This window comes from Podarcis raffonei, chromosome 1 (genome assembly GCF_027172205.1).
Source record: "Podarcis raffonei isolate rPodRaf1 chromosome 1, rPodRaf1.pri, whole genome shotgun sequence".
NCBI lineage: Eukaryota > Metazoa > Chordata > Lepidosauria > Squamata > Lacertidae > Podarcis > Podarcis raffonei.
The window spans coordinates 117,047,208-117,060,411 of NC_070602.1; the positions used below are offsets into that span (position 1 = coordinate 117,047,208).

General features: G+C 42.5%; 1 protein-coding gene across 3 annotated transcripts in view; it reads left to right on the forward strand.

Moving 5' to 3' along the window:
* The window catches only part of LOC128398415 (neurabin-1-like), a 39,292-nt gene that overhangs the window by 18,670 nt on the left and 7,418 nt on the right, over window positions 1-13,204 (forward strand). For all 3 annotated transcript variants that reach the window (XM_053359464.1, XM_053359472.1, XM_053359480.1), the window contains exons 8-16: window positions 186-239; window positions 1,865-2,094; window positions 3,157-3,253; window positions 3,342-3,513; window positions 5,640-5,791; window positions 6,175-6,496; window positions 6,868-6,949; window positions 8,224-8,295; window positions 9,802-9,997. In XM_053359464.1, the coding sequence (XP_053215439.1) occupies window positions 186-239; window positions 1,865-2,094; window positions 3,157-3,253; window positions 3,342-3,513; window positions 5,640-5,791; window positions 6,175-6,496; window positions 6,868-6,949; window positions 8,224-8,295; window positions 9,802-9,997 (1,377 nt within the window). The remainder of the gene's footprint in view (window positions 1-185; window positions 240-1,864; window positions 2,095-3,156; window positions 3,254-3,341; window positions 3,514-5,639; window positions 5,792-6,174; window positions 6,497-6,867; window positions 6,950-8,223; window positions 8,296-9,801; window positions 9,998-13,204) is intronic.

Sequence of the window (13,204 nt, forward strand, 5' to 3'; positions counted from 1 at the left end):
CAGATAAATAGATCTCAGTTGCTTCATAGATCCTTTTTATGTTTAGAGATACTCTGAACATAGCAGTAGAAACTGCAGTATAGAATTACTGTGTTTAAGGACTTAATGATCTTACAAAAACAACAACCTTTCATATACCCATTGTTTTCTCCTCTGACAAGTTGTTTTTTATTATCCTTTTGTAGCTACAGTTGAAGCATGCAGTTACGACAGCTGAAGTTAACCAACTTAAGGAAAAGGTACAGTTTTAATATATAATGATATATGAAAATTGTAATGGTTTGTATGTGGATATGCTGAGGACAGCTATGGTGAAACCAAACTTTAATCAAAGCAAGTAAGCTCATTATTTAAATAAATTATTTATGATGATTGATGAAGGATGTTGGTCCTTGTATATTTTTTCCTCTTTCTCTTGGTATTTTTGTTTTAAATATAAATATGATGTGTTTATTAAATTATTCCATGTAATAATGCTTTGGAAACAAAAGCAAGCTCAGAACCATCCAGGTAGAAATGGCTACTGTATCGGAGGAAGATTGCATTAGATCTTGCTCTGTGCACCCCAGTTCTATTTCCAACACACCTTTGTCTGCTGCCTATTCTCACTTTGTAAAGAGAACAACCTCCTTTCCCTTCATCATCTATAGTGCCAGGCTTGAGAATTACATGGTGCAGTCTGATTTCTTACCTCCTGCTACAGAAGGGAAAATTTTACCAGGTGCACTGTAAAAATGTTGGTATGTTGTCTATGTGCTGAAAGTTTTATTAAGATGGAGAATTGCAACATTTGTTGATAAGGAAAGCGCGCGCACACAGACACACAAATAAATTGAATGTTAGCATAAAAAACTGTACCAGGTGTGGATTTTTCAATCACTGCAGAACTGTGTTGGGAAAATATCTGACAGGCAAAGTAGATTCATTCTATGTAAATTTCAACGTCATAGGAGTCTTTGATCTGTCAATATTATTCCTACATTATCATTTTAGTAGCAGAGTGGCAATGACTTGTCGCACAGAGTGAGATGTGGCTACTGAATGAATGAATTTTATTATTACGGTCACAGACCAGTTCCGGCTATGGCTACTCTCTTTCCTTCTATCTAAATTACAGTATGAAAAGTAAATCTCACGCTGCACTGGGACAACTGCTTACATGGCAGGGAGAAAACAGGAACCTCTGCAAAAGCACCTATGAAACTCGTAAATGTTACTCAAGCCTTGGATCTGACAATGCCACTGCCAATTTCATTTATTTAAAGCCTTTTAATCCCACTCTTCAACCAAAAAAGCCCCCAAATTCCGATGCAGATACGGATTGAATGTAAATGTATACTGCAGCTTCAATTACTTGTATGAAACTCTCAAAATATTGCTAGCAATAATCTGTCTGATGGTGTAGGCCTTTAGAAATGAGTTTGTTTCTGAAGGTGGGATAGCATATTTGTCTTCCATACTGACAGGAGCAGTCTGAATCTTAGAAGTTTGGTTCCTCATTTATTTGGGATGTGGCCAGAAATAAAAAATAAAATGAGAATATGTTGTAAAATGAATAATCCTGAACAGATTTTGTCTAGAAGGACTTCTATGAATCTACAGCAATATTAGCTGTATCAGTGATATGCAAGTCAGTAGCTTTTTGTTGCTGTTGTTGTTTTATTTTCATTGCTGCACATAGCTGTCAACTTTTCCCTTTTCTTGCGAGGAATCCTATTTGGAATAAGGGAATTTCCCTTAAAAAAAGGGAAACGTTGACAGCTATGTTGCTGCATTAGAACTGACTTATTCTTTTTTAAGACTCATAAATGATTGTGAAGAGTTACATAGCTAATACCTAATACTGATGAATTGTTTTTTAAAGTTAAAAGCATCAGAAGCTGAAAAAATTGAATGGGAGTTAACTAAATCCCAGCTCCAGGAAACTTTAAGTGAGAACAAAGAAAAAATAAAGAAGTTGGAGACCTATTGGTTAGAAGCACAAAGTTTATGCAAAACAGTAAATGAACATCTTAAAGAAACTCAGGAACAATATGATGCCCTGGAGAAAAAATACAACAAGGCCAAAAAATTACTCAAAGAGTATCAGCAAAAGTAAGTTCATTGTCATTTTCTTTCAGTTAATCTCATACAGGACATTCCATGTCATTTCTTGCATGTACTATAAGTTATGCATATATGTCAGTGGTTGATTTTGGATGATGCAGAAAAAGCTAAGAGAGTTTGATTTCAGTAGTGAAAACACTCTGAAACATGGAAAGCATAAATAGAGGGAAGTTATCTAAGTTGATGCCACAATGGGAAAATGCATCGTTTATAACATCTATCTCATCATCTGACAGATACACCATGTAGTTTCTACAGAGTATTTAAAAACAAAGTCACAATACTTTGATAGTGTATCATTTGCTATTATCTTGGAGGGGCTTTGAGAGACTTTTTGAGGCACCTCAGTTCTCTAATAAACACAGCAGAGAGGTAAATTGGATAGGATTCAGAGCGTGTAAATCTAAAGGTAAATGTTAAGTAAAAACAAATAAAGAACTTTTAAAGGAACCAGGAGGTCACATGGAACATCTGCTAAGCAACAGATTTAACATTTAAAATAGGGTGGCAGGTGGGAGTAGAATAGAAAACCACAACACATTTTCTCCTTAGACTGGCTAGTCAAATCCTGCAACAGGGTCTCCTGTATGTGCATTCAGAGGCATGCAAGAAAATTGAATCCATCAGGCTGCTTACAATGTTTTGGTCTTAAGGAAAAATGGAACTGGTTAGGTTAATAAAAAACAATGAGATTACTTGGAAATGTATTTTGCTGGTAAGAACAGGACATCTTGGTAAGCAGGAGAGGACAGTGGCAGTAGAAAGAGTAGATGTGGGGCAGGAAGGGAGTGAGTGGGAGAACAAAGAACAAGCAGAAAGAAAGAGGACAAGAAGCTGTGCAATTTCATTAAGATGTTGGTGTTCACTAGTTGTATATAACAACCAGAACAATACTGTGTAAGAGATGAGATTGTAAAAGTAGAAGACTTAACAATATACTGGTAGTTATTTTTAGTTTTTCAATACATGTTGATAACTAGCTCAACATGATAACTAGCTCAACTAGCTCCTTCTAAATTGCATAATGTGACTGTTTCTTTCCCCTTCCAGAGAAGTAGAACTCATGAAAAAGGAAGAGGATCATACAAAAATTATTGGAGAGAGAGACCAGGAGCATGTAAATCAGCTGAAAATATTGCAGGAGAAGGTTAGGCAAAGATGACTTAGTAATTACTGGCTTTAAATATGTTAAAAACTGCTTTATTGATTTTTAAATTGCATTGTAACATTTTCAGATTTCAGAGCTTGAAGATAAATTAAAAATATATGAGAGACTCCCATTTATGTTTGGAAATAGCAGTTTATTAGAAACTACAACTCCAAGTCCTGAACAACTTACAGAAAACCTTGAAGTAAAAGATGATGTTCAGGAATTTGAGTCTTCAATAGAGAAATTGGATTTTTCTGGTAAGTAAAAGTAGAAATTCAGCAGCATTTATTTCTTTGATTTCTTAAATATGTGCTATATGTTGTTGCTATGAATTTTACAGTGGAAGATGTCAATCTTGCTAGTAAGTAGAACTGTTAGTCCCTAGGTGAAGCTTCAGTCTGATGAAGCAGGAATAATACTGATTCCCTTTGTATATAAATAGGGCTATTTCAGGGCTTAAAACCTTTACTGCACTTTTACTGCATCAGTGGGAACCTCTAACCCTGAAAACCTTGGATACTTTCCCTGTATTGTTTGATTCCAGCCTGTGTTCGAAACTCCCATTGTTCTAGGCGCATTTTGCGACAGGGAATTTCATTAGCACGAGTAGTTCCTGAGCTCTGGGCACAGTACTGCACCAAAGATTTCAGATTAAAACTGCGGAGTTGAAGGAAAGGAGGACCTTTTTCTGCCTCCCCACTTCCAGCTACTCTATGAAGACTGGAGAAGATACCCTCTTAAGAATATTAGGGTGGGTGGGGAGGGGAAGGACTACACCATGTGAAAAATGAGCATAATAATTTAGCTGTAGTTCATTCCTTTTCAGCTTTGTATTCTTGCTATTAAAAAAGTGCACCTAGACCAGGGGTCAGCAAACTTTCAGGAGGGAGCCGGTCCACTGTCCCTCGACCTTGTGGGGGGCCGGACCACCCTCTCCTGAAAGCACCCCACCGCCGCCACTCCACTCACACCACAGCTGTCGACACCGCCTTGTCTTCGGCAGTGTCGTCGTCGTCCTCTGCCTCGGCTAGGGGGCCGTGGGGCACAGAGCCCAGGCCGCTGGCCTTGGTGGCGAAGGCAGCCTCCCTGCCGTTGCCTTTTCCTCCCGCTCAGCTCTTGGCCATACACAGCCATCTCAGCAGGAAGGAAGGGGCATCGCCCAGAGGTGTCCACGGCTTTGGATTGGCTGCAGGAGCTTCCTGCAGCCAATCTGAAGCCGTGCCACTGTCGCGGAAGTCAGTCCCCATGCGACGAGGCCTCCGCTCTGCGCTGGTTAGCGTGGGGGCTGACTTGCGGCAGGGTCCGCAAGGTTGTTGGGCCAGATTAACGAGCCCGGTGGGCCGCATCCGTCCCCCCGGGCCTTAGTTTGCCGACCCCTGGCCTAGACATTCCATTGTTGTACCCATAACCTAGGTTTAAGGTGCTATTTAGCTCCTAGCTTTCATTTCTCAGTTTCTAACCCCTATTCCAGACCACTGGGCACAGGAAACTGCTTGCAGGCACAACAGATCAACTGACTCTTGGTGTCTGCATGCCCCCTAAGCCTTTGCCTGCAATGTTGATTTTAAATCACGTGGGCATAGGAAAACATTTCACTTGACAGAATGGTGACTTCATATGATTGCTGTGAAATGGCCCACAGGGTTTGGGGGAGGTAACAATTTAGCCTGCTGGCATCAAAAGGTTCACCACAATTGTATTGCTGAGTCTATTTGTCTTCAGGGCTCCTAACTGAAAAGAGTCCCTGCTAAGGAATATGTGTCAACCTGAATCTGGCCAGGGCAGATCATTAAGTGGAGTTAAGTGATAGGACCACTGGGATATGCGTCTCCCAAGATCCTGTAATAAAGATCTCCTGATATCCTTACTCATGGCATGCACAGAAGTTGCATACATAATGAGAAGAACACATATATTTTGTATCCTCAGTGAAGTAATAAATAAGTAGGGATGTAGTATTAGACAACTATTAAACAACCTGTAAAAGGTGCACAGTACAAGCAAAATTTTTAAGTTCTTCAATATGTTCTTTAATACGATCCACTTTGAATTGCCATCTGTTTGCTAATTCAGCAAGGTATGCCTTCTGTTGTAAAACGCAGGTATGGTCCTGACTGTTGTGTACTAACAAAGAACTTAACAAACAACTTATAAAAGGGCATTTTATTGAACCAGCTGCGCTACTGAAAAGGGTGTGCAAGCTTTGGAGTCTGAATTCTGTGTTTCCATTCAATTTATAGAGAGTCAGATTACTTAAGACATTGAATGCAAGCTTATAAAAGAGCACTGACTAATTTTGTTAGGGAGGGAATGGGGAGACAGAGGTTCTGTTGCTGGAATATCATTTTTAAGGTAACTTTGTTTTGTTTTGTTTTGTTTACAGATTTTGATACTTTTGTTGGGGACACACCAAGGTTAGACACCAGTGCACATAAAGCAAAAGCCCAGCTTGCCTTGAAAGTGAAACGTCAGCCACCTTCTCGGTCAAAGCTGAAAGCATCTCTTGGGGCTGGACAGAAGGAAATAAACTTGCTGGTATAGTATTCACTTTATTGATTCCCCTCTAGATATAATTTAATTTTGTTTAAATGCACTCACTGATGAGATTAATTTTATCATTTACCCAACACTCCGCTGTACCACCTTTCCGCTCTTAATAAGATGTCCTGCTATGAGCTGGGTTTTTGCTGCACATTTCAGTAAATTTCTCTTCCTGCTGCCACCACAACAAATTTATCTGAAAACTCCACCCCTAACATAGCCAAGTATGAGGCATGTAGTTTATTATAAATAATATATTAAATAAAAAAGTAATGAACAGTGGTTGTATGATTACTTGAAGTACATAAGCATTTGGTACCTTGGACAATTATTAAAACTTTAAATTTAAAAACTTTTATTTCTTAATACATTTTTAGGATGTGGATGATAATGATGATAATACAGAGGAAATAATCCAGAGCAGATCTTCAGAAGTGACAGAGAAGATCATTTCATCACAGCAGAGTGATGTAGATCAAAGAGATGAGAAGCATGAGCATGCTGAAAGCACTGACAGTTTATTAGAATCAAGTCCATCAACTTCCTTGCACTCTTCTCCAGTATATAAACCAAACACAGAAAATAGTCCTGAAACAACTCAGCCAGCTTCTAATGATGATACAACTCCAAATTCTCCTTCAGGATGCAGCAGAAATGTCAAGCATAGAGACTCAAAAGGCAAAGGAAGAGTGAACAAAGGTAATTTAAAATTCCTTGCGTTTAAAAATTTTAAGTCCTGAAAAACTGTTGATACACAGTGTGGTTCTTGTGTCCTGCTATTAAAAGTTAAACAATTGCTGTTTCCCCATTCTTGTACATTATGCCTCTAATGTAAGCAACACTGTAAATTTAATATATTTAATCTTCTATTTAAATGTAAGAAATTGCACAATCAGTATGCTTCAGTCATTTGATGTCACCTTGCAAAAGCAAAGAGAACAATATATTGTAAAATGTTTGTCAGCACAATACAGTTTCTGTTGTGCTTATCTATAGAAGAGGCTTTGCTTTCTTTTGTTAGGAAGTATATCAGTGTTAGACTTCTTATGTCATTATTTTATTTTACACAGATGACAAACGAAGTGAAGAAAAGACTGAATCAAGTGAAGGTGCCTCTGCGGGCAAGTCCAAAAGGCGTTTCCCAGATTTTGGGTACGGCGTGCATCTTTTTAAATGATAGAATGTTTGTTAAAAGTTTCTGTAACTGAACTGCAGTTTTATCATGTGTCAAAAACTAATCTGATGCTAATCTGCATAACTGGCAGCTGGGAATAGTTGTGTGCATGATTGTATCAAAATTGAAGATGACACTGGTTTGAAGAATACGCGTAAGTGGAAATAACCGCGCTTCAAACTTCTTTGTTCCTCTGGCATCTCAAAGCTTTAATAATTTGCTTCATGCCATAAGGGTCCTTCAGTGCTTGAGTGACTGATCTTTGGGAATGACTTTGCCTCAGTCTGCAATCTTAAACACACTTTACTAAGAAATAAATTTAATTTGGGATAGGCACCTTTAGGATCAGACTATACACATTCAGATAAATAAAGAACATTGTTCTGTTGCATTATGACAAAATATAAAGGTTATATCTTTTATGGTAGGGCTTTTATGTTTAAAATTTGAGATAATAAATCTAGCTAAATTGCAGATGGTTCTGTATGAGACCAGCAAGTTACTTTTAAAGTGGAATGTTTTTATTGCTGTTTAACTTTGTGCATCTTTAGAGAAGGATGCTCAGGTTCCCCTCTGTCAGAGTTGAGGGTAAAATTACAGTGTATGTCCATAGCTCATAACTGAAATAATGATTCATGTGTAGTGACAACTTCACTCTGGAGAAGTCTGGAAATTGTTCCTTTGTATCCCTCTCCTTCGAAACCCAAGACATGAACTCTGGCACATAACAGCAGCCACCATTGTAGCATAGAGCAAAGAAGGCACAGATGGGATGGGATGTAAAGTTGTGTGTGTTCAAGACAATTCTTGTTTTGGGGGAGAGACCATATATATCAACAGCTAAGGATGCACCTATGCGTCTTGAGTTATATTTACTAGGTTATATGATGATGGGTTGCTTCGTTTTTCCTTCAGGGTATATTCTCATAATGGAATATTACAAAATATTTGTTATAATTGATTGCACTGTGAAATACATTTGAAATGTGAACCATATTTCTATTTATAATTGACAGTTGGGCTGGTTCAAAGATAGTGGGTCATTTCAGTTTAATTTGATTGCTTGTGGTCAATTGGGGATTGATCTACTTGTTCTCTCATTTACCCCACTTCCCATTACTATACTTGACTAGTGTGAAATGACAATTGTGTGAAACCTATTGATTTATTTTGCAGTATGCCACAGATATATTGGGACAGATTTGACTTAGCTAATTTGTGCGTTTTATTAAACTACTTTCTTTAATTTCAGGGGCCTAAGAAAATCTGGTGGTAAAGGGAAGAAGCAAGAAAAAGAAAATGCAAGGAGTTCGCTAGACAGCCGGTACTTAGAGAAGCATTTTATGTTCTTAACTATGCATTCCAATCAATTGTGCAATTTGAACAGTCATCTGAATGAATATACATCATTCTCAATTTTATATCGCGTGCATTGTTAGAATGTTGAACCTCAGTTTCAGTCTTTTTGAAAAGGGAAAGTATTCAAAGGCAATCAGATTTACTTTTAAAGTGTTTCATAGCTGGTAACATACTAGTGCCCAGTTTGCAAAAAGATAACATAGCAGGAAAGCTACTTCTAAAATATTTTATACATAGTAATTTAGACCTACTAGTCTGAATAACATTAAATTGCTTTAAACTGTGTGGTGTATAATGTGTTGTTGTGTACTGATGATGAAAATACCGTATTTTTTGCACCATAGGACGCACTTTTCCCCCTCCAAAAATGAAGGGGAAATGTGTGTGCGTCCTATGGTGCGAATGCAGGCTTTCGCTGAAGCCTGGAGAGAGAGAGGGGTCGGTGCGCACCGACCCCTCACGCTCTCCAGGCTTCGCACACCTCTCTGCAAGCAGCAGGAGCCCAGAGCAGGGCTCCCGCTGCTTGCGGAGACTTGCCTGCATGCTGAAGCCTGCGCGCGCTGAGCTCAGCGCGCCCAGGCTTCGCGGACCTCTCCGCAAGCAGCGGGAGCGCTCCCGCTGCTTGCGGAGAGCTGCCAGCATGCCGAAGCCTCCGCGCGCTAAGATCAGCGCGCCCAGGCTTCGCGGACCTCTCCGCAAGCAGCGGGAGCGCTCCCGCTGCTTGCGGAGAGTTGCCTGCATGCCAAAGCCTGCGCGCGCTGAGATCAGCTCGCCCAGGCTTCGCGGACCTCTCCGCAAGCAGCGGGAGCGCTCCCGCTGCTTGCGGAGAGTTGCCAGCATGCCGAAGCCTGCGTGTGCTGAGATCAGCGCGCCCAGGCTTCGCGGACCTCTCCGCAAGCAGCGGGAGCGCTCCCGCTGCTTGCGGAGAGTTGCCAGCATGCCGAAGCCTGCGCGCGCTGAGCTCAGCGCGCCCAGGCTTCGCGGACCTCTCCGCAAGCAGCGGGAGCGCTCCCGCTGCTTGCGGAGAGTTGCCTGCATGCCGAAGCCTGCGCGCGCTGAGATCAGCTCGCCCAGGCTTCGCGGACCTCTCCGCAAGCAGCGGGAGCGCTCCCGCTGCTTGCGGAGAGTTGCCAGCATGCCTACGCCTGAGCGCGCTGAGATCGGCGCGCCCAGGCTTCGCGGACCTCTCAGCAAGCCGTGGGAGCGCTCCCACGGCTTGCAGAGAGCTGCCTGTTTGGGGGCTGGGGTCGGGGGAAGCTCGAGCTTCCCCCGCCCCAGCCCCGCGCCTGGGGGGGAAATAATTTCCCCCCCTTTATTTCCCCCCCAAAAAACTGGGTGCGCCCTATGGTACGGTGCGCCCTATGGTGCGAAAAATACGGTATGACTCTTATGTCATATCTATTTCACATTGTATGGATTATATGTACAATAGATTGTCAAAGCTCATACATGAAAAATTACATTCTTTCAGGGGCTCTCGAGAATTGCTGGAGGACTCTGTCAACAACCTATCTGCGTCAGATTCAGATTCCCCTATCCCAACTTGTATGCCTTTCTCCTGGTTTGGAGACAGCCATAAAGAGCATAGTTCTAGTAGCACCCTGAGCTTTTCTCAGGGTGGGCATGATGTTGCATTGGAACAGAGCCAGGAGAAGAACAGAAACAAGGTAAATGGTGTTTATTTGTATATACTTTGCACATTTAGATTTGATTAATGTTGCTCAGGAGTTAAATGCTGTGACAAGTATCGTAAAAATGAAATGTGCAAGTTGTTCACCTTAGGAAATAATATGTTATATATGACTAGTGATAGTGCTGACTTATTTTATCCAGCTTTCCCAATTACGATAAGGCTAGCCTATTAAGAACAATGGATTGCGATCCAAGCATGCCCTCCCATGAACATAAGGGCTTATTCTGTTCACAGAAAGAATTCTGAACCAAAGGAGCCTTCCACTGGAGGAAATGGTGTAGTGGAAATTCCCTTGTTAAAGAGTTCATCATCATGTTGCTTTCTGAAAAAACTAAAGGCTTTACTGTACACAGATGAAAATAGAAAATCTGCACATTAAAAGACAATGGTTATGGCAAGGCTGTCTGCAGTCACATGATGCCTTTTTCTACTTTGTCCTTGCCACCCATTAAATGTGCATGTTGTTGCATGCTGGATCCTTTCTATATGGTAATAACTTCGACAAAACAAATGTGCTACTCTTCCCATAGTTTTCTTTCGTTTTGTGGACTCCATATTTGTTTCAGTTTGTTAAATTAATCTACATGTGCATTTCAAGCCATCAGCATCTCATTTTGTATGTTTTGGTCTTGGAAAAGATTTCTAAACCTCGGAAGTGTGTACAATCTATGCCAGCAGAAGTTTAACCAACATAAAATACCTTAAGTGTTTTTATGCCTGATTGTGTCCACATAGATTCAGTGGTTGAACGGTTTACTCACATCAGCTTGTGAGTTGTCAGATAGGTGAGACAGTGTGATTGTGACTTTAGTTCTTCCCATGCAGGGAAGTGACTCAGGTTGCAATCTTATGCACACTTACCTGGGAGTAAGTTCTGTTGAACTCATCATGCTTACTTCTGACCAGAGGTGGGGAACGTTTTTCATTTCTATGGCCACATTCCCTTGTGAGGAACCTTCTGGATGTCTTATGCTAATGGTGGGTGTGGCCCCAGGGCTGCATAGAGAGAGGCCTGCAGGGCTGAATTTAGCTCCTCTGTCTGACATTCCCCATTCCTGATGTATAGGGTTGTACTGCCAGTCATTTAAAACAAAATGCATGGTGTCTTTGTCCAGAGTTGTCAAGCTACAGTTGTAGGTCTGTCTTTAGAACTTTCTGATTCTGTATCTCTAGGCTTTTCAGTTCAACCCAGGGTTGATAACTTGCAACTGCAGTGAGCACAGTAGTGCTTAACTACACTTGAATGTATATGGCTTAAAAAGCACCTTTCTGTGCTTGAGTCTATATCTTTTTGTACTGTTATGAGAGAGTGGTTCATTGTTTTCTGTTTGCATAGATAAGTCTTGCCTGTTATTGCAGACCTCAAAAGCTATGTAAGAATTGTCACCACATGGTACCTATGATAAATACCAGTGATACATTCAGTTTTATTAAAGTCAGGTTTGTTGTGCTGTGGTTCTCAGTGTGGGAAATGCATGTTTCTAAAGAAATAGGGTCAGGTAGGAAGGATTGCACTTCCCTGATCTAACGAAGGTTAAAGTTTGAAGAAGCATTAAAATATAGGAAGCTATAAAGGCTTTGTGCCCACAATTACTTCCTCCTTCCATAGCTTGTTTCATATGCACTACTAAAATAAGGTAACAGACACACCTCAATTCATGTGAGCCCTTTGTTCCCCAGGAAATCTTCTCCTGCCTCCTGTTTTGTTGGACTTTGTTACCCTTATATTTTTGTGCCTTTGAGTGAAGGAAACTAACTACACCAGCTATAGGGCAGGCACAGCAGTGGAGCGTATGCCTGCGCTACCTGTGGCAGGTTGCGGAACATGCCCCCAAGGAGGGCGGAGGGCGCCCTCCAGTGTGCCAGAGTACAAGGTTGGAGAGAGGTGGGGAGCTCCTGCCTATTCTCTTCCTGCTTTCCGCTGCTGGGTCAGGCCCAACCTGGCAGCAGAGCTGCTATGGCCAAGAATTGGCTGAGGAGAGTGGGAGGCAGCTTTGCCGCCCTCTATCTCCCTGCTGTCTGCCACCGGGTCGAGCCTGACCCAGCGGCTGAGGCGGAGCTACTGCAGCCAGGCGCAAGGCGCCTTGCTGCCTAGGAGGGTGGACAGCAGCTTTACCGCTGCCTCTCCTCCTCTCTGCCGGCAGGTCACACCTGACCCGGTGACAGACCCACTGTGGCCAGGCATGCCTTGCCGCGGCCGAGCAGTGCTGCTCTCCACTGCCGCGTCAGAAGTGACCCGGTGGCAGAGCTGTTGCCACCAGGCACGAGGTATGCCGCAGCCAAGGAGAGTGGGCAGCAGCGCTGCCGCCCACGCACCTGCTCTCCTCCCCAGGTCAGGCCTAACCCAGGGGACAGAACTGTAACAGGCACAAACGCTACAGCCAAGGCTCAGTTCCTTCTGGCGCAGAGCCAGGCTCCGATGGAGGAGCTGTGGGGGGGCCTTTTTGGGCCCCCTCTCAAAATTGCATCCGGGGCCATTGCACCAATGCTATGCCTCTGGGCGGGCATAGTTTTTCTCGCTTCTTGTGGGCTTGTTGGGAGTGGGATGGTTTTGAATCCAAGGCCTCCTTGATCCATCACAATGCGGCCCTATTCTTTTCCTATCACCATTGGCCTCCAGTAGATCTTCAGGATCCAGTGGTCCCCCTATCTGGGAATTTAGGATTGCTCTCTAAGGGGCATAATTACTACTAAAATACCCGGTCCTCCAATTTTCTTGTTCCATCTTTGCCTCCATGAAATCCCATAACCATAACCATACATATGTGTAACAGACAGCTGGCAGGATAGAAATACATGTTACTGTTGATTTTGGTGCTCCATTCCAGCAACCCCTCAGCCTGTGTTATTTTGGACTAGCTATTATCCCCTCCCGTATGAGACAGGAACAGGACTCAGCCAATGCCTGTTGGGCTGTTGAATACTATTACTTAATGCATTTCTATCCTGCCTTTCTCCCAAATTGGGATTCAGGGCGGCGAGTATCTGAGAGGGTGGCAGATTAACGAAGCCTGCTTTAGGGGAGGGGGAGTCAGCAAGGGTGCAGCAGTCAAGTGTCAGTCCTGGGGGGGGGCGGCGCCTCAGCATCTGCTTGACCATTGTGGATGCTAATGCAGGGCCTGCTTGCTCTAAATAGGGCAGGTGGTGCAAGGACAGTAGCAAAAGGAAAAGGTATCATGGC